Below are 21426 nucleotides of genomic sequence, written 5' to 3' on the forward strand. Positions count from 1 at the left end.
AAACTAACAAGTTCACTGATTCAACGTGTAGGAGTGTGTTTGCGTGGTGATTTGCCCTGGTCATCATGTTGCCGTTAGCCTTGCATTCTGTGAATAAGTTAGTGCACCACTTCTTTGTTAGCTTATAGCTGTAGGTAAGTTGACATTTTGAACTGCTGTGATTGAGTGACAAGGCCCTAGTGGTGATGGATTGTATATTGCTCCATATCAAGGATGCAAGCATGACGTTTTCACTGTACTGAATGCATCATTTTACCTGAGCATTTCATTATATGTGACATTCGTAGAGAGAAGAAATATACTCTAGGAAGAGGCGACATTGTGCCAGGAAAGTAGTTTAGCTTGAATAACTGGAAGCTTAGCAGTATATGAGTAATTCAATTTTTATATCTTAATGCAGCTGTTTAAAACTAGTGATTTTTTTGCTTGAATGCCCAGTTAAAGTTCTTCTCATTTAACCATTTATTTTTACAATTGAAACTTACATCCATTTGCAAGCTTCATTTTCATAGGTTGGTACTAGGCTATCGGCCCTAGGGCCTTTGCAAGCTTAGCCATAACAATTCCCTGGATATTTCTTCCTACAATATTTACTTCCCTGGACCCCTGTCTAGCAGGGTGACTGACATGATTCCCGGGGTGAATTTCCTATCTCCCATCCAATCATCAAGGTTCCTTTTGAAGAGGGCCAAGGAAGCACTCTGCTTGCCATGTATGGGCAGTCTATTCCAGAGTATAGGGAGTCTTCCAGAGTATAGGGAGTCTCTGGGTCAGGAACATATCCCTCCAGCATGTTTTGTTCATTGTGATGACAAGGTTTAGATCCCTGGAGCGTATGGCTCTGAGGGATTGGGATTTCTTTAAGTGGAGCATATCCAACAGCTCAGGGTTTGACATGGCCTTATATGTTAAGCAGAGATCGCCTCTGAGTAGACGATATGCCACAGAGTATAGCCGGAGGTTTTTTAGACGGTCAGCATATGGCATTTACCTTAGGCCTGTGATTCTTTTAGTGAGGTATTTCTGCGGCCTTTCCAGCTGTTGCAGACGTGTTGTGAGGTACATACCAAACGGGACGTTATACTCTATAATGGGTCTAATGAGGGATGAGTACAGTGGGACACTGACCTCTTTTTTTGGATGAAAAGCCCTTAGTGATGAAGTGTGCCACATAGAAGGATTTCCTGACTGTTGTGGCAATGTGGTTATCGAAGGTGAGACCACTGTCCACCTGTGTCCCTAAGTCTCTCATCACACAGTGTTTAGTGTACTGCCACCTATGTGGTAATTCATGGGTACATGTTTTTTTCCAAAGGGGATAACTATACATTTCTTTGCATTAAGCTGGAGCCCATGGCTCTGGCACCAGGCATCTGTTTCTGTAAGGCCCTTTTGTAGAATATCCACATCATTTGGGGATTTGGGGATTCAGTAATGGCTCCCAGTTTGCAGTCATCTGTGAACTTTGTTAGCCAGAGTCCCTTAGTGTTGGCCTGTACTTCAGAGAAGTAAATGCCAAGCAAGAGCAGTCCCAGGACTGAACCCCGAGGTACTCCACTTGTCACTTGTCTGGAGCTGGATTTGGAGTCGACTACTTTTACAGTCTGGGTTCTGTCAGTAAGCTAGTTGGCAACCCATCGAGTGACATAGGGATTTATGCCCAGCTTAGTAAGTTTATCTATGATTTCAGAATGGGGGATGGTGTTGAAGGCCTTGGCGAGGTTCATATAGGCTGTGTGGACTGCCTTACTCTCATCCACAGCTCTAGACACTGATTTGAAGAAGTCAGTCAGGTTCAGGAGACAAGATCGACCCTTCATGAACCCAAATTGGGTGGGGTCCAGTGTTAGAAGGTTGCCAATGTCTTTGTTTATAAGTTCCATGATAATGCGTTCCATGCCCTTGCAGATCAGGCTCGTCAGACTGATGGGACGGTAATTCCCGGGATCCAAGGTGGATCCCCCCCCTTGTGGAGTGGGATAACTCTAGCTGTGCGCCACTCAGTGAGCACGAAGCCTGAGGTGAGGCTATGATTAAACATGACACTAAGGTGAGGTGCCAGTTCATTTTGTAGTTCATGTAGTACACAGCCCAGGATGTCATCTGGTCCCATGGATGCTGTATTCTTAGCTTTGGAGAGTGCGGTTTCTACCTGTGTGGCCGTGATTACTGGAATTTGGCAATCTTTTTGTATTGAGATGGGCCCTTTAGGGGGTGAGAGGGGGTGAAGTTGGCACTAAATCGATCTGCCAGGATTTTGGCAATATCCTTGGAATCAGTATATTTAATGCCATTCTGTTGTAGCTCAGAGCAGATCTGAGCATTGCCATTTAGATTATTGACATAACTATAGAATGCCTTGTGGTTGTCTTTGGAATCTTTGGCAATTTTATATTCGTAACTAGCTTTTGAGGATTTTATGAGGGATCTCAGCTTCTTACTGAGGCTGGTAAGGGAGTTTTTTTGCATCCTGGGATTTTCCTCTTTTCTGCAACAGTTTCGTCCTTCTGTTGTATAGTTTGTTTATAGCAGGGGACCACCAGATTGACTTCCTTTTTTTGGAGGAGAGCATCTTGGTTCTATTTGGGATGGCACGATTCATACACAAGTGGATGTGCTCGTACAGTGCCTTAGTGTAGGATTCAGCAGTCGAACTTACAGATCCCGTCTGCATGGGTGTCATGAAGTTTGTCACTTCTGACTTCAGTAGCATGAAGTTGGCTTTGGAGAAGTTTTTTACAGAGGTTTCCTTACTGGGGGGTGGGAGTTGGATGTGGATGTCAAGGGTGATTTGATTATGGTCAGACCTGACCAATGAGGGGGTGACCACTGGGATGTCAAGGGTGATTTGATTATGGTCAGACCTGACCAATGAGGGGGTGACCACTGGTGTGGAGCATCTATCTCCCATGTTGGTAATGGCCAGGTCTAGGATATTGGAGCCCCTGGTGGGACAATGGATTTAGTTCATCCAGGGTGCTGGAATTTATGAATTCCAAGAACCGTTGGGAAAAGGTGTTGGTACCTGAGTAGTTTTCCCAGTTAATGGCAGGGTAGTTGAAATCGCCCAGTATTATGGTGTTTGGTTGTATCTTAATATTTTCCAGTAAGTTTAGAAAGGTGTAGTGAGAATCTTGGGGCATGGTGGGGGATCTGTAGCAAGCTACAATTTGGATTGCAGTCTTACCTAGTGTTAGTTGCACCTGGGGAATTTCAGATGCATTGTGGTGTTGGGCAACTAGCCTGGAGGTGTGAATATCCTTGGTGAATATGGATACTCCTTGACCTTTAGTGTTTCGGTCATGGTTTTGTGGCCGAAAAGTGTGGTAAGAGTTGTAGCCTGGTATTGCAGGGGTGCTCTCTGGAGCCTTGAACCAGGTCTCAGTTACTGCACAGATATCGATGTTCTCCATTTTTAGGAGTGCCTCGAGAGAGTGCATTTTGAGGTTTAGACTTCTAGCATTGAGTAGCATTACCTTCAGATTTTGCATGCTTATATCTGTTACGGTGGTGGTTTTGTCCTTTGAACCTTGCCTAAAAAAGGCACTGTAGGGGTGGCAAGAGCTTTAGCCAGTAACCTGAATCCCAGGGGTGACCGGTGCAGACCATCTCTGGCAAAGCATCGTGGTTTGTCGATCATGTCTTCCCAGTCAGACAGATACAAGAATGACACCAGAAGCTTAGCCAATTGTTGAAAGTCAATCATTTTGTCTTTATACTGTGGTATCATTCTGGGCGAAGGCAGGATGCTACTCAGGACTAGGGTCATACCTGCCTGGGCCACATGATCCGAGAGCTCTTCCATGTCTTTTTTCATGTAGTCGAGGGAGGTACTTTTATGTTTTCCTGTATGTATTAATATTAAATTAGGGATTATTATGACTAAACCAGATGAGGATTATCTTATTCCATCATGAAAGGAGTTCATCTCTTTATTTATTTAACTTGTTACCTAATTTGTAGTCATCTGCATATTTTGTTATCTGTAACAAGTTTCCTCTTTTTCTGTTAGCAACATACTCCAGTGGGGGGCAGGACATAACCCTTTAGGGCAAAACTAGACATTGCAGTAAGAGCTGAGAAATTACACCCCTCCCAATGATCTTTTGTGTTATATTGTCTAATAATTATATCTGTTAACGTTTATTCCTATTAATTTGACAATAATTTTCTTGCAGAGGACCATGTCAAAGATTATAGCAAGGAACAAATAGCATGCACAATACATCCTTTGTTAAACACTGATGTAATTTTTCAGTGCACTAGGTTTAGAAAGCACAGCTGCCCCTTATGGGAACCCATACTGTTTCATTTTAAAGAAAATTAGGTTACCTGTAACTTTTTTGGCAAAGTTCCATTATGGTGCTTTCCATGGTTTCACAAATAATTCAGATAAGGCTAATAGGCCTAAAGTTTGGATTAGACGTGACTCTCCCAGTATGCACTGGAATCACGACTGTTGATGCCAGTTATTAGGTATGCATTCCATCTAAAAATATGGCAAGTAAAATCGATGAAAGATTGTTAAATTATCCTTTTATGTAGGAAGCCATTGCAGCTCACAAAACTGGTATTTATTCTGTGTTGCTCCTAGGATTGTGTGTGTTGTAATATGTGGAACTATAGGGAAAAAAGTCTTGGATCATAAAAATGATTGAGTATTTATTTACTAACTGGATTTTTGTCATGTATTGCTACTCATTAAGCTTGACAAATCCTTGATTTAGAATGTCTTATAATATACAGTAACACTCCAGTAGTAGAAATGATTATTCATTTCTTAAGATTTTCTTTTGTGTTTAATTTGTTCTGTCATTTTTCAGTTAAATGCTTGAGCCATTTCTCGGTCCCAGGGAAAACAAAACCTATCATAGCATTCAGTTGGTAGAAGGTAGGGAATCTAATCCTGGATGTCGACAACATTCTGTTGTAGTATGTGCATGCTCACACACACACACACACACACCCCTACCTGTGGGCAGTTTGAAAGATTACCAGTTCACTCTACAGCATGTTTTTGAGATGTGGCAGGAAACGAGTACAAGGCAGCACCCCCATATGGACTTGGGGAAAACATGCAGACAGCGTATGCAATAGCCTAGTCAAGAACTTTACTGGGAAGCCTAGCACTGTAAAGCATTATGTTTGATTGATGATTTTTTAAGAGAATCCATCATATTTTAAAGTAGTCTTCATATTGCTATTCTGTCAGATTGACTTGCGTTATAAGGAGCTCAGTATTGGAAGTTACTGACTTTCAACAAGTTTTTAGATGCACAAATTCTGTTCCTGACTCATTCTATAATAAATTAGTTTTTGTTTGATAGTACTGTAACTCACTTCTCGTCTTACTCAGCTTTGTTTTTTCCTGAAGGAAGAGTGCATCTAGATAGTTGTCAGTGTCTTACAAATTCTGTATTGTTTTTTTGTAGGTCTAAAATTCGATTCAAAGTACATGAATTTCCGTGTACGAGCTTGTAATAAAGCCGTGGCTGGAGACTTCTCTGATCCTGTTACTTTGGAGACCAAAGGTAAGTCATTAACCAAGTATGTAATGCATGGCTGAGATAGCTAAAGTATTTCTTTGCCCACTGATTCTCATGATACTGTTCTAGTCCATTAAGGTAATCTGTACTTGTGGCTGCTGCACATTTGTAAGTATAATAACAGTGATTGGCAACACTAGTAGAAAGTCAACACATAATGAAATATGTTAATAGAGGAAACTAGTCAAATAAAAGACTTTCCAAGGGTGCAAGCAATAAGCTTGACATCCTTAGTGTAGAGGGATGGAGCTTGATTTTGATCCAGGCAACCTGGATTCGATTAGCAGTCGTGGTACTTGAGGATCTAGGTAGGGAGGAGGGGAAGTGAAGGGATGTAGCCCACTCATCTTTCTCGGGGGAGAAGGGGTTGTGCACACTATTGACACACCAGGTGGTGCTTTTCCCTGGTGGAGACTGGGGAAACCACAGCTGAGTGCTTCTGCAGAGGAAAGGAATGCTTGGTGGGAATGTTTCTTGTGGAAGGGAGGTAATGGACTCTACCATCAGCCCATTATATGTTCTTTCATTGACACTTTGCGCGGTGCACTCAGGGAGTAGTGTTTAGCAGCAGAAATCTTGACACACTCTGATGGCTGTTTCTGTAATGGCCAGTTCTGGTTGACCTTTGGCCTGCTGATGGGAAACTAGCGAGGGATAAAAGGGTATAGACATTAGTATATCAGCATGATAAAAGGAAGTTGAGTGAATCATGAAAATGTGATTCTACTCAAGAAGATGATGAACAGTGAAGTATTCCTGTATTTTAGTAATGCTAGGTGTACATCAGTTTAACACTCATGTAAATAATGTGTGATTTTTTTTTTTTATGACAGTTTTGACAATCTCCACAGTATTCATGGATTTCATTAGACAGTGAGCAAATAGCACTGGACATGACGTCTTTGCTATTCTCTTAGCATATGTCTTATAGACATAAGCACTTTTTAATAATGGTCTAAAATTGAAATAATTCTATGACATTGGGTCTGATGGGTCTTTACCTTCTTTGAATAATACAGTCTCCACAGCTTTCTTCCAGGATGCCATTCCTTCTTCTTTTAAAATATGATCTGAAGTTGCTGTCTTTATTTGGTCTTCAACGTGTGGGTTCACGGATCTGATGGCCGCATACTCAGCATCTTGATCCAAGCTCCAAGCTCCTCCCCTACCCATAATGCCCCTGTCTCCTTCTTCCCTTCAGATCTCGTTTCCACCCTTAAGCTTGCGTCGCAATCCATGTTCTGAGCTCTGTTTTTGGGTAAGTGTTGCTTCTTTAAACCCTTTTGCCTGATTTTCTCTCCTAAAGTTTACCTTTTCTATTTTTCTACCTTCTCCTACCGCGCAGTCCTGTCTGTTCAAAAAAATAAATAAATAAAAAGTCCCTATTTTTCCTTTTCTATCAGCGTGTGTGTGTGTGCAGGCTTTTTGTTGGACTTCTCAGTACCTTTCAGTTATGTCTGAGACCCCAAAATCCAGGTTTAGAAAGTGCACGGAGTGTGGCCATAAGCTCTCCCCAGCCGATGGCCACACTCTGTGCATGGTATGCTTGAGAGAAGCCCACTTGGAGATGACCTGTTCCATCTTTGCCGGGTTTAATTCCCGGGCACTGATAGGAGAAACAAGTTAATCATAAAATGGCTTCTTCCCTCTCCTTCCACCAAGGCACAGGCGTCTTCTGCCTCGGTCTCCTTGGCTGTTTCCGTCCCAGCCTCTGGGACTCAAGCTCCCACCAAGAGGCACAGGGATGGAGATAAGCCTCCTAACCATAAGGATAGGCCCAAGAAGTGATCCCCAGATCACTCGGTTCTGGCGGCTCCCCCTCCCAAGGTTAGGTCGGCCCCAAGGACGGAGTCCCCCCCCAGCTCTGTTCCTCTCTGTTCTCCCTGGAGCTGGAGGAGCTTTGACTCTGTTGCCAGTGCAAGCTTCCCCTCACTGCCACTTCAGGCCCGTGTCAGGGGTCTCCTCATCTCATTCCACCCACAGTCTTTCTGAAGCAGAGATGGACAGGGTGATACGGAAGTTTATCTGCACCCAGATCCAGTTGAGAGTCTTGCCTGTCCCCTCTCCCTCCAGAGCTGGGGCATGCAGTCTGTGTTCTTCCGTATTTCTTATTTCCAGTCCATCCCTCAGTTTTGGAGCCCTTGGGTCCGAGGACACACTGCTTTGAGGGGTTGACTCCGATGGTACCTTGTACCTTGACACCGGCCATGGCCTTGAGTAGGTCAGATCCGACTTGTTCGTTTCCATCCAGCTCTTGGAGCCGGAGCCTTGGCACCGGATCCGAGGGGATGATGTCAGCTCCGAGCCTTTCAGAGCAGAGCCTTCCCCTCGGTATCTCGACCCCCATAGGCTCGGCTCAGACTCCTCCATCAGGTCAGAGGGATATGACTCTGACTATCACCCCTTCTCAGGAAGTCCGTTCTCCTTTGGCTTTCGACATTGTGGTGAGGGTCCTCTCTATCCCATCGAGACCCTTGACTATCTTGTCTTCTGAGTCCATCCTGGCTCCCTCTGTTTCTGGTGTGGGCCCGACCATTCTGTCATCTCAGGGACAGCATGCTGCCTCTATGCCCCAGGGCACCCCCTCTTGGGAGCAGCAAGCCATTGGCGAGTCCTCCCCAGAATCTCCCAGTCAGGAGGCTCCTTGCAAATGCAGGTGCAAAAGAAGGCACTTGGTCTCCCCAGTGGAGTCACTCACTGAAAACACCAATTTGGAGGAAGGGGAATGTTCCCCCTGATCACCCTCTCCAAGGATGTTTCCCTGTGTCAGCATGGGGGGGGGGGTCTGTCCAAAAACCTAACTCAGACAAATCTGTGTTCCTGGAGGCATTTGGCGCAGGACCCTCTACTTCCTGGGTGTCCCCTCCCATGGATCCCTTGTTGGATCTGGTTACATCTCGGCCGTGGAAGGAACCGGACATGGTGGAGCCCATTCCCAAACGCCCTGACAAAATTTTGTGCCCCTCTTTGGATAGGACCTATTGGCACAAAGGATCCCTGGTTGACCATGGTGGTGGCAGCTGCCACTAAGAAGGAGCTTGCTCAGGAGAGCTCTACTGTCCACCTTCCAAACCAAGAGTCTTGGATGATGGATCGTTTTGGAAAGTGGGTGTACACTTCAGCAACTTTTTCTGTCTGGGAGCTGAACTTACCTGGCACATTTAATTAGACTGCAGCGAGACCTGATGTCCATGTCGGTGGTGGACAAGAAAGTTTTCTCCTCCTGGATGACCACCCTGACCTCTGTTTCTCCTCTCCCATGCAACGGAGGGTGCTGCTAGAGCTGCTGGTACTGGCGTTACTATCAGGTGTTGTGCCTGGCTCCAGTTGTGTGCCTTTTCGGAACCCTTTAAGGCATCAAATGCGCCCTGTACAATGGTTCCTCCCTTTTAGGGAAAACAGTACGTGACACCCTAGTTCAGAGTGAGAAGGACGGGAAGACTGTGTCTGCTAACAGGATCCGCTTTTCAACCCCTCAACGATCCTTCTGTAGGAATCGGCGAGGGACCAAAAAGATGTGGTTCCAAAAATCTCAGAGTTTTCCTCGGGACACTCAGGACTCACCTTCTCCCAGCCCTAGAGGGCAGAGGGGGTCCGAGAAATCAAGTGTTTTGAGAACCTTTCTCGGACAGACCTGCACAGCAGCCCTGAAGGGTTGCCCGACTGCTCGCCCCTGGAGGCAGTCGGGGGTCGCCTTTTGCTTCACCTAACGGCTTGGGAGTCCATCACAGAAGATCATTGGGTGTTGCAAATTATATCCAGAGGTTATTCAGTCCCCTTTCTAAAGTCATCTCTACCACCCAGTCACCTCCCGGACATTCCACTCGTGCACAGGGAGGATGCAGCACTGGAAATTGCAAAGCTGCTATAAAAACAATTCATCCAACACGTTCCCCCAGACCAGTCTGGATTAGGCATTTATTCCAGGGGTTTTTTTAGTGCCAAAGAAGACAGGGGACCCAAGACCAGTTCGGGATCTATCCGTCTTGAACCTGTCAGTAGCCAAAACAAAGTTTTGGATGGTCAACTTTGTCTGTCTTGCCCTTCCTGCAGGAGAATGATTGGATGTGCTCGATTGACCTCCAAGATGCATACTACCACATCAAAATGGACAGGCGTTCTCAGAGGTTCTTCTGCTTCCGACTGATCATTACCAGTTTCGAGTGCTCCCCTTTAGTCTCACCACAGCCCCCAGGGTATTCACCAAGGTGATGGCAGTAGTAGCAGTTCACCTGAGACTCCAGGGCATACAGATCTTTCCTTACCTAGACGATTTGCTCCTCGCTGTCCCTTCCACGCATCAGCTATGTCAAGCGAGGGATTATTTTCTTTCCCTAGCCCAGCAGTTGGGCATCACCATTAATCTCAGCAAGTCATTGCTGGCCCCAGTTCAGGTATTAGATTTCATTGGGACTCGGCCGACCACAATTCAAACCAAGGTCTTTCTCAACTCTGAGAGGACACATTCACTGAAACTACATCCTAGACGTTCTTCAAGTCCAGCCTCCAACTGCGGAAATAATATTAAGGGCATTGGGGTCCATGGTGGCCATAGTCTCTTGCGTCTGGCACATTTTACATGTGGGTCCTTCAGTGGACTCTGGCGGTCCAATGGTCCATGTTAGATCTCCCACTGTCTCACCCTGTTTGAGCCTCTCGGGTGTGCAGGGACTCTCTTCAGTGGTGGTTACATTTCCCCAACCTTATTCGGGGTCACACCTTTCTTCCCCCTTTCCCCTCGACCACGGTGACTATGGATGCCTCCCTGCTGGGGGGAGCATTGCTCGGGAAGGACAGTCCAAGGTACATGGTCCCCCTACGAGACCAGATTGCATATCAATGTCCTGGAGATGAGGGCAGTGCTTTTAGTGTTGCAGGCTTTCCGTGTCCATCTTCCCTCAGGAACGATTTGGTATCCAGACGGGCAACATGTCTGTGGTCTGGTACATCAAAAGACAGGAAGGAACCAGATCTTATCCCCTATGTTGTGAAGCCATGAGAGTGTGGGAGTGGGCACTGTCCACCGTCCGTTTTCTGGTGGCAATCCACATTCTGAGGAGGTCCAACATTCTAGCGGACAGGCTCAACAGGTCTATTCTGATGCCCTAGGAGTGGTCTCTGAATAGCGAAACAGATCTTTCTCAAGTGGGATCAGCCTTGCTGTGATCTCTTCGCTTCTCCTTCCAACATGAAATGTAGCAAGTTTTTTGCTCTGAACCCTCTTTGGGGGAAGCCCCCAGAGACACTCTTGTTCATGCCTGGCCCACCGGTCTTCTGTATGCTTATCCTCCTCTTCCCTTAATACCAAAAGTCCTTCAGAAATCTTGCAAGCTGAGGTGCTTAGCAATCCTCATTGTCCCATTCTGGCCTCGCCAAGTCTGGGTTCTCTCTCTGGTCTCATCTGGTGGCTCCACTATGGTTGCTGTATCAGTTCAGGATCTCATTTCTCACCCTTCAGGGATTCCCCATCCAGACCTGGGCAGTCTGAAGCTCACCGCTTAGTTGCTCCAGTTCCCCTGATTGTCAGGACTCCTGGCTTATCTTCACTAGTAAAAACAATCCTGGTGGCGGCTCATAAGTCTTCCACCAGAAAAAGTATACTCCATTAAATGGAGACCTTTTTTGATCTGGGCTCCTCAACATGCCCTAGACCCTTTCACTGCCCCAGTCTCATCGGTTTTGGAATTGTTAGCAGGGATTTTTCAACAAGGTGCTAGTTTTTCTACAGTCGAGGTTAACTTGCAGCGATTTCTAATTTTCATGTAGGGCACAATATGGCTTCCTTAGCATCTTCAAAACTTTGTAAAGCCTTCCTTAAAGGCACCTTTCTTCGGCCACTGGTGAAGGACCCCACGCCGCCGTAGGATCTTACTTTAGTTTTGCAGGTGTTGGTTTCACCTCCCTTTGAACTCGCAGCCTCTGTGGATATGTAATTTTTTGTCTTGGAAGACAGCCTTTTTGGTGGCTATTACTTATGCCAGAAGGGTTTTGGAACTCCAAGCATCGTCAGTCAAACCACCTTATATGATTTTTCATAAGGATAGGGTTTCCTTGTGTACTAACCCTTCCTTTCTCCCTAAGGTAGCTTCAGAGGCCAATATTAATCAGGTAATTAATCTTCCTGTCTTTTTCTCGAATTTTCAAAATAAAGGGGAATACAAATTGCACTTACTGGACGTGCAAAGACAGTTGCGTTTTTATTTGCACAGGACTAAAGCATTCCGTATGTCTGACCAACTTTTCATATCTTGCTCTAAACCCTTCTTAGGGAAACCAGTATCTAAGGTCACCATCACCCGTTGGGTTTCCCAGTGTATTTTGCTGGCATATTCCACTAAGGGATTGACTCTGCCAGGTCAAGTGAAGGGACATTCCACAAGGTCTGTGGCTACTTCAGCTCCCTTCTGGTCTACAGTTTCGTTAGACGATATTTGTTCTGCGGCCACTTGGGCTTCATGTCATACCTTTATCTTGCACTACAAGTTGGACATCATATCCAGGAACAGAGCGTCCTTTGGCTCCGCTGTACTCTGGAATATCCTTCCATGAGGGCCACAGGTTTCTAGTAGCTGGGGACTCTGTCCCACAGATTGAAGACCAAATGAAGACAACAACTTCAGATAAAGAAGTTATGTACTCACCATAACGTTCCATCTGAGTTGTCCTTCATTTGCCTTCAACAGTCCCTCCCTCCTTCCCCCTGCCTGGCATAGACTGTGTGGTGGTATGACGGGTAGAGGATGTGGTCATCACCAGGATGCCTACTACTCTTTCCTTCTGGTTTATGGATATTTGGCATGGTATAAATTTTTCGTCCAGTGCGATATTAGGTAGGATAGCAAACTTGATCTGAATGGAGGAAGGAGACAGGGGCATTATGGGTAGGGGAGGGGCTTGGAGCTCAGATCAAGATGCAGAGTATGCAGCCGTTGGATGCGTGCCGGATCCGGGAACTCACAGGTTCAAGACAAATGAAGGACAACTCAGATGGAACGTTAATTTGAGTACATAGCTTCCTTTTTTAATAAATCTTTCCAGATCTTTATCACTTTCTTTGCTCTAATTTGCAAACTTTCACAGGAATATCATCTGTTCCTGCAGATTTCCATGTAGATAGATTATGTATCACAGTATTTGTCTCATCTCCACCTGTCTTAACCATTGCTCAAAGCCTCATATTCCTCTGACTTTAAGTTTTCCATAAATATTTCCATTTGTGCTTCTTTTTGCTTTACCCATTTCTGTACTATATACAAAATTTTCATTAAATTTCCAGAAAATGTCTAATACCTCTATAGGATCGCTGGTAATTTTTGTTGTCATAAGCTTCATATGTTTGGTGACAATCCTTTCTACATTCTGTTGCCCAAGTTATTGTGCTAAAAGTCTAGAGTTGTTATCAAACTATTTGCTAACAACAATCTCTCTAAACTCGTGCATGTTATCCAAATACTCCCTTATTTTCCATTTAAGACTCTGCAGTTGCTTCTCTTCTTGTTCCAAGAGATTCTCCTTATTCTGCAATGGTTCAGTCTTTATCAGTCACGCTACATACTTCCTGTTAACCATATTTTTCCTGTTAATTTCTACTTTCATTTTAAACTCCACTTTCATTTTATACCACTCACTAGCTATCCCTTCTGGTGAAATTTCTGTGTTTCCTAATAACTCATAAATAATTTCTGCTACCTCTTCCTTAAATTTCTCTCTTTTTAACAGTTAGGTAGGAAAGTGCCAATGTCCCCACCCCCTAATTTAGACTTTAGTTCAGTAAAATTAGTACATCACATAAGGATAAAGTTTGTGTAAGTGTCAAGTGCATTCTGTAGCATTGTTGTACATGTTGAATTGTTGAGTTGCATTATGTAACTGATGGTCACAGCATATTTTTTGATGCATTTTAGACATTTTCAGAAATATGGTTCTGTATTGCTACTGCCATTTGGTTGCTTTTATATTTTGTTCTTCAGTTTACAACAGTTAAGTACATGTAACATTTTTCAGGCTACCAAATTTGGGACAGGGCTCATAAACCGTATATGCTGGTGCATAGGGCTGGTATGTGATGAAAACATTTACACAATTTACAATACTGGGCAAACTTCTGAACGTAATTAGTTAGTAATTAGTAGCTGATAAAGCATTACGTTACCTAAGAGGCATTTGGATGATGTTACCGTGTATCCAGCGTGATTCATAAATGTGTGAATGGGGAAGATCAGTTTCTGCAGGGGAGCAGAAGTTTATGGGGCTGCAACTCTAGACTTACCAGCGGCAACCACAGTACCTGAGCTGTGGTAGCCACTGTGGACATGTGTTCAGCAGAGTATAATTGAGCAATGTCTGTCCATCCATCGATCCATCATCAACCCCTTTTACCATTTTATGCATGGGATCAGGGTGTTACTTCATCAGTGACAATCATCTCAAGCCAAGGTTTACAGTGCCGGGTGGCTAGCCCTGCTGCAGTATTTCATTATACATACACACTCACCTACGGCCAATTTAGAGTGTCCAGTCCACCTACTGCATGTCTTTGGAATGTGTGAGGAAGCCAGAGCACCCAGAGGAAACTCACGTGACTGCAGGTAGGACATGCAGACTCATCGCCCTTAAAATAAATAAATAAATGTAGAAATCTTCCTGCTTAGATTAATAGGTGTAACCGCACATCCTGTAACTGCATATGGTGCAGACAAGCACAGTAACACAGCTGAACCCCATCCTACCCCAGTACAGAGACATCAGCACCCTTTCTGTGAATGACAATGCACCCTGGACAGTAAGCTTTCATAGGTGTGTACTAGGCCAACGGCCCTGGAGCCTTTACAAGCCTAGCCCATAGAAGTGCCGTGGCATCATGCCGCCGTTAGTTCCTGGTGCCTCTATCAAGTAGAGCTACTGGAGTGATCCCGGTGTGAACTTTCTATTTCCCATCCACTCATCAAGATTTCTCTTGAAAAGAGCCAATGAGGTGCTCTGTTTGACATGTATGGGAAGTCTATTCCAGAGCATGGGCAGTCTCTGGGTTATGAACCTGTCCCTCCAGCATGTTCTGTTGATTGTGGTAATGAGGTTGAGGTCCCTGGAGCATGTGGTGCAGAGGGATTGGGATTTCTTTAGTTGTAACATTTCTAACAGGGCTGGGTCAGACATGGCTTTTTAAGTCAAGCAGAGATCACCTCTTAATAGACAATATGAGACAGAGAATAGCTGGAGTTTTTTTGACTCTGTCCATGTAGGGCATGTGTTTAAGGTCTAGGATCCTCTTATCGTGTTATGCAAATTAGTGTTGCTCTGCAGACCTGATCAAGGAGACTGAAATGTTCCTGAATCACCCATGGCCATGTATATAGAGTGGCAAGATACCACATTCCACCAGTGTCCTACTAACTGGCAACAGCTGGATCCAGGTGAGACTCAGAAATCCAAACCAAACTGAATGTGGACCATTGGGTGAGAAAAAAATAGCACACCACCAACCATAAGAAGCAAAGAAAAGTGCAAGTTAAGCAAAAGACATTGATGTTATAACTGAGCTTCGGGTCTATATTAGAACATCGAAGTTTCACAACTTTGAATGTTCTAATATCGACCCCTATTCAGCGAAAGCTGAGAACATCGAATATGCAGAACAGCGAATTTTTCCCTAGGGAAAAAATTTGCTGTTCCGAAACCCATACACACAACACAAGCACACCAAACAAACAGCAATCACCACACATACACCTAAAATCTTACATCTAACCCTACACTAAACTGTACAAACACCACTAACTATCCACTTACCTTAACCCAACCCTAACCCGAAGGTCCGTCACTATCGCGCACTCACCTCACCCGCGCCCTAACCCTAACTCACCTACCCCACCCTAACCCTCACGTCCACACAATCTCGTACTTACCTGACCCGCGCCCTAACCGTAAGTCACCTAACCCGCCCTAACCCTTACTTCCACACAGTTGCACACTTACCTGACCCGCGCCCTAACCCTAACTCATCTAACCTGCCCTAATCCTCATGTCCACACAATCGCACACATACCTAACCCGCGCCCAATCGCACACTTACCTGAACCCGACCCGTAACTTTCTACCACAACGCTGAAAATAGCGAAGCGACAGAAACAGACAACCGAATTCTTTCCCTTGGGAAAAATTTGATTTTCTGTCGTTTCGCTATTTTTCAGCGTTCGCTGAATAGAGGTTGATATTAGAACATTCGAAGTTGTGAAACTTGGATGTTCTAATATAGACCCCTGAGCTTTCACCCTTTGCACTATTTAATTTGAGTGTACATGACTGGCTTTGCAAGCAAAACCACTAGGTAACTTTTCAGAAGTTTCATAATGAAACCAAACAAAATATGTACAATAGGTAGATTTCTGCCCTCTCTCTTGCTTTCTGCTCTAGGGGCAGTCTGATCTCTGAAAATATTTTGTATACAGTCCACTAAGAAAGAGTCAGCAATGCCACTTATATTTGATTTACATTATATCCACATCTAACTTCATGTGCCCACCATATATGTAGTTTGATGACTGTATATGGCATACATGGAATTAATGTAGAAGACATAAGCCCAGGAGACTGCCATAGGAGTACAGGAAGTGTTTTTTTTTTCGCTCCGTGCTTGAACCAGTTCTCCACTGCTTGTGATGCAGAGATGTGTGCAGTGTTGTATTAGGGCATTTGTGTTCCATGAATCACATTAACGTCCATATTACCAACAAACAGTGGGGATTACACAGCTTGTGTGTCACTCTGTAGTTTGTTTATGAATACCATGATAAGCATATTTTAAATCCGTTCATTATGGTCTTATAAAATCAGAACAAGAAAATGAAATACGCATGTTTTTTTTTGTCACTTAATATGCCTAAAAAGTATATATTTGTCAAAATGTTTCTATTAATTTTCCATGTTGTAATATAGAAAATTATACACATTTTTCATTATAGTATAAGCTGTAGCTGCTGCTGCTGTTTATTATAATACCTTTATTGAATTATCACTTAAGACATAGCCAACATACATTTGTATAAAAGAAAACAAACTATATCAACATGTTCCCAGTTACAAACATTATACATAACATTTGTTCTTTTGTACAACTATCATCAATCCAACATTACATAAATGTTCTATTCCTGCCTTCCCTTAAACTTCACTCCTCCAAAACATTATTCTGCATGTCTAAGGAAGCTTAGTAGCGAAAACGCTTACCATTTGTACGAATAGTGTATGTTTGGTGAACTGCCTGGTTGTTTTGTTACCTTTTTCTACCTTGGATTACTCATATTTATCATTTTTGGCAACAAAACATTTGCTTTGTGGGATACTATCTGTGTTTTTATCTATTATTCTGCATGTATTGATCAGACAATGTACATTTCATCAATGTAACCCACTTCCAGCTTTTTTATCTCTGTTACAATGTTTAATACCTAAAATACAGTTGGTTTAGACTTCGATTTTCATTTTCTAGTAATTGCTATATTTGGTAGCCACCAGAATAAACTTAACAAGGCCTTAAGAGTATCTAGGTAGTTCAGGTGCTGTCATACCTCAGAAGAATTGTTTCCTGTGTTTCTTTTGCTCACTCAATATTTCTGACAAGAGTACTTTGCAGGAAATATTTAAAGTTTGACAACTCATTACACTCCCAAAACATAGGTTGCCAGTTACCTCTTTCTTTCCCATCACACCTCGAACATTTGCCTTCTACTTAAGTTCAAATTCAAGAGTGAGTCTGGGGTATAAAAATAACTATGCAGACACTTCCAAGCAAGAATCTTACATCTTCTAGATTTTGTTGCATACCTGGAAACCATAAGTATGTCCTCCCATTGTTTCTTTGTGAATTGTTTATCCAGTCTGTACCTAATCTTTTCTAACTTTCTCTGATTGTTTCCTATAGTTATCATGCAGTGTTTTATATGCCGTACTAATTATCCCTTTTTGACAGCAACAACTTCTCTACATTCATCTAAGAACTCTACCAGAGCAGATCTTTTCACTCAGCGTTCCCCTATCCCTTTCTCTGTCTACACACTGATATCTGACGGAGAAGGCAGTCTCTAGCCTGTAGTCCAAATGTCTTCTTGCCCTCTTCCCATTTTTACCTTTCCCTGTCTAGTTATTTGCTACCAATACCTTGGTTCATTTGTAAGTTTTCTCCAGTAAATTCCACCCCTCCCCTCTTGCCTATTTTCTGTTTCCCTAATTGCAGTCATCCCAATCAGTAAAATCTCCTTTCTCCATTCTTGTGTTGGCTTAATTCTTAAAATACTTTCTGCTAGTTTATGAATATAGTATTCCTTATGGCTGATGTTATTCTCCCTAAGGATCTGCATCCAAAATCACTGTCTTACTTTCTGAATTTCCCTTGTTTAATCTTCCCTTTCCACTTTGAATTATAGCTTTCTGCTTGTGTTATGTATATGAGCAGTACATGTGTTGCTTCAAAATATCCCTTCCAATCAGGTAGTCGTAAAACTATCTTGTTCTATTGGAAGGATCAACTTATTCCACTTGACCCTTGCCCTCTTCCCTTCCCTGATAAATTCCTTCAACTCTTTATTGATTATTATCCACAACTCCTCCTGTGGTTGGTAAAAATATGCCTGACCTGTATGTAAATTAAAGGGTCTAAAAACATTTTCACTGCTTATATCCTGCTATCCAGAAACAAGAGCTTCTGGTTTCTCTGGTTTTTGTGTTATCTTTTAGTTAGTCTCTTCCTATTTATCCTTAGCTGCCATAGCAGAAGCCTTTTTAATCCATACTCCTCTAAATACTTCATTTTGTCATGTCCATGTAAATATGGGTATTGCCAAATCCATTCATGTGTGGGTACATAGCCTTATCTTTATTGACTTTATATCCTGAATTTCTGACTCCCTTATTTTCTTTGACAGTGGCTCTAAATATAAAGCAAATAAAGGGGAAAGAGGATACCCCTGCCTGGTTCCTCTGTTCCAGCTTCTGCTGTGGTTTTTGAGGGTATGAGCACAATCTAATAAGATATTACACAGTGTTATATTACTCACTACCTGAAAGTTTCATGAGAAAACATTAAACTATGTTGGTGATGCAGATCTCACAATACAGTGAGCAAAAGTAGACAAGCACAGTCAGTAGTTTTGGGAGTCAGTCCTCTAGAAAATTCTTAGTAGTAAAGGGATTAAAATTATTTTTTGTAATGAGAGATACTTTAATTTAAAGAAACACCCAGCTTACTTATCATGATCTTGTTTTATTAAGCCATGTAGTGTACTTACATTTTTTGAAAGGTCTTATTAGCCAAATGGATTTTTTTGTGTTTGAAACATATGAGTATTGGAAAAACATCCTGTCCCAAAATATGTATGCACTCTACTGTCTTGTAGGGAAGCTACATTTTGGAATTTGGCATACAACTCTTAAAAAAATCCTGGTCATATCTTTCATAGTTTGTCCTCTGTGGTGTGGCGGTGTGGTACGTCTTTGATCAGAAAGGTCAGGCATAACTGACTTATCTGAGTATCACCACTGCTTAACTATGGATTTTGTGAGTTACCCACAGGTCCACCAGAATATTCATATCGCCATTATGAATTGTCACTGTTTAAATAAATGTCTCTCCTTTTTAAATGGTGTCCTTGTATGATGTAAACTTCATTTCTTTCCCATGCCTGATCAGCCATTGATGCTGGTCTTCCTTGATACGTTAGCATGTCTGATGTGGAGATGTAGAATGTTAAAGACTTAAAATAACAGACTGTGATAGGTGTATTGTCTCCTGCCATCAAGCTGGGAGTGGAGGTAGAATGTCAAGGCACATAAGGGAGGGCTAGATAAGTTCATTGCCTCCTCTTGCCATCAAGCCAATGTAATGTAGTGTCATGGTCTGCAGTTACGATTCTTACTTTTGCTGTAGATATGCAGCTTGCAAGTATTTTTCTGTAACTATAGATATCTCATTTCCATTATTCATTATTCATACATTTTACATGAAATAGCAAAAGCAGATACTGAATAATAGTGTTCCATTAATGCAGACTGTATAACAGTCCTCACAAAAGCTCAGAACATTTTGACAGGGGAGGGTCACCAAACGTCTGCTTTTGGTATTGGTAGGAACAGAGCATAATTATTGTTTGAAAGTGTATCAGAGGAAGTATCTGAATTATGTCTGTGCTCTTTCGTACCTAAACGTTCTATGAAACTCGCAGTTCTTTGCTCTCCCAGTGTGTACATGTAGGAGAAAATAAGAAACTGCATACATTTACTGCACAATAATTTAAAAGTTGTAATACTCATTTATGTTATGCAAGTTATTGTGGTTAAAACTGTGATAGATGAGATTAGGACAAAATTCTTGACAGTAGTTTGAAAAGCGTACTGGGTTTAAGTTGCCAGTATGGGTACTATCACTTTAGAACAAAATACTATTTTCCTACACATGAAGAGAATGGTACGTGGGGTGGCGTTACGTACCAGTCATACTTTTCTCTTGTCACTGATCTTCCACTCCTGAGAAGGCATTCAGTATTCCATTCCCTCCAGAAGGTTTTCACTTTGCCCACAGAAGCTTTAAGATTATTAGATCCGTTGTATGTTGAGAAGTTGGGCACACCCACATATGGGTGTACTGTGTAATATTTGCCTGCCATTATTTTTAATTTCTTTCTACTTTTTACACAGGTCTGTCTAGGACAGTGGCAGTAGAGAGGTTTTATTTTAGCAATATATCATTAAATCAAGTGGGTTTTATTGTTTAGAAGGGGTAGAGTGGTAGGCAGGTTTATTTATTTTGTGCAATGATAACTGATGGATTTTTTTTTTGAGTTACAGATTGTGATATACAGTTTTTTTTATTGTTGGTAGAATGTTTGGTTGAATAAATGGATTTTCGGCTTAAGCCTAGCATTTCATATTTTTCTGCCAGTATTGAAAAAGCATGTTTTCCAGGAATGTGCACGCTCCTTTGGTGAGGGTCTGGAAGTTGGTGTATAAATTGTACACTTCCTTAAATCCTGGCTAAACCTGTGTTGGTTCCCCCATTTACTGGAGGGTTAGTATTTGATCACACAAATGCAGTGTCTGACTAATCAACGATTATTCTTAACTCCACGTTGTGTAAACTTTAAATTGCCCACAAGTATACTATATCATCTTGCCTGTGGACATTACACCAGTCCCTGTCTCTTAAGCAGCTTCAGATTTGCCACAAGGCACATGTCTGCTAAAGTTTTCACTGAGAATATTGTCATTGTGAAGATGCTGTGAACGTTGCATTGGTTTTGTCTGTTAAGCAGCACGAGCTGTGACACAAGACACAGCTCTGTGAAAGTTTTCACTGAGAATATTATCATATTACAATATTCTCAGTGAGAATGTTGTCATTTTGCCATGTAAGCGAGTTTAACATGAAGAGCTTTATTGTATATTAATTTAACTTGTCAAATACCTGCCTGCCCTGTTCTGTAAAGTGGCTGTGACATTCCCCTCAAAGAAGAAGTCCTTTCACTCTTAAAGACCAGTTACCAAATTGACTGGTGTCCTTTCACTTGCCCATTAGATTACACTATGTAAGCCAGTTTCTTTGTATCCCTAGCCTACTTTGGTCTGCATTCAGTAAATGAAAGAAACCCTGTTCTGCTTTGAGCCTGTTTGCTAATTGCTGATCGCCAGGTATAAACTACCGATTCCTCTGTAATAAATGGCCTTTGTGTTTTACAGTGCAGCGTATGCCTGATGACCAAGCTGAATAGTGGGCTGCTCCATATGTCCATCCATTGAGTCTGGGTCACTGTAGTAGAATGTATTATTAAATCTTACCTTACTAGATCCACTCTGTCTCCATTTTCCCTCACAGGTCAGCTATGTGTCACGT

The 21426-nt window shown here is 42.7% G+C and overlaps 1 protein-coding gene across 2 annotated transcripts in view; it reads left to right on the top strand.

Annotated features, from left to right (window-relative positions):
• The window catches only part of LOC122793200 (FSD1-like protein), a 913201-nt gene that overhangs the window by 559901 nt on the left and 331874 nt on the right, over window positions 1–21426 (top strand). For both annotated transcript variants that reach the window (XM_044061031.1, XM_044061032.1), the window contains exon 8: window positions 5433–5531. In XM_044061031.1, coding sequence (XP_043916966.1) covers window positions 5433–5531 — 99 coding nt within the window. The remainder of the gene's footprint in view (window positions 1–5432; window positions 5532–21426) is intronic.

This window comes from Protopterus annectens, chromosome 2.part0, assembly GCF_019279795.1.
Source record: "Protopterus annectens isolate FY-2018-M chromosome 2.part0, PAN1.0, whole genome shotgun sequence".
NCBI classification, from domain to species: Eukaryota; Metazoa; Chordata; order Ceratodontiformes; family Protopteridae; genus Protopterus; species Protopterus annectens.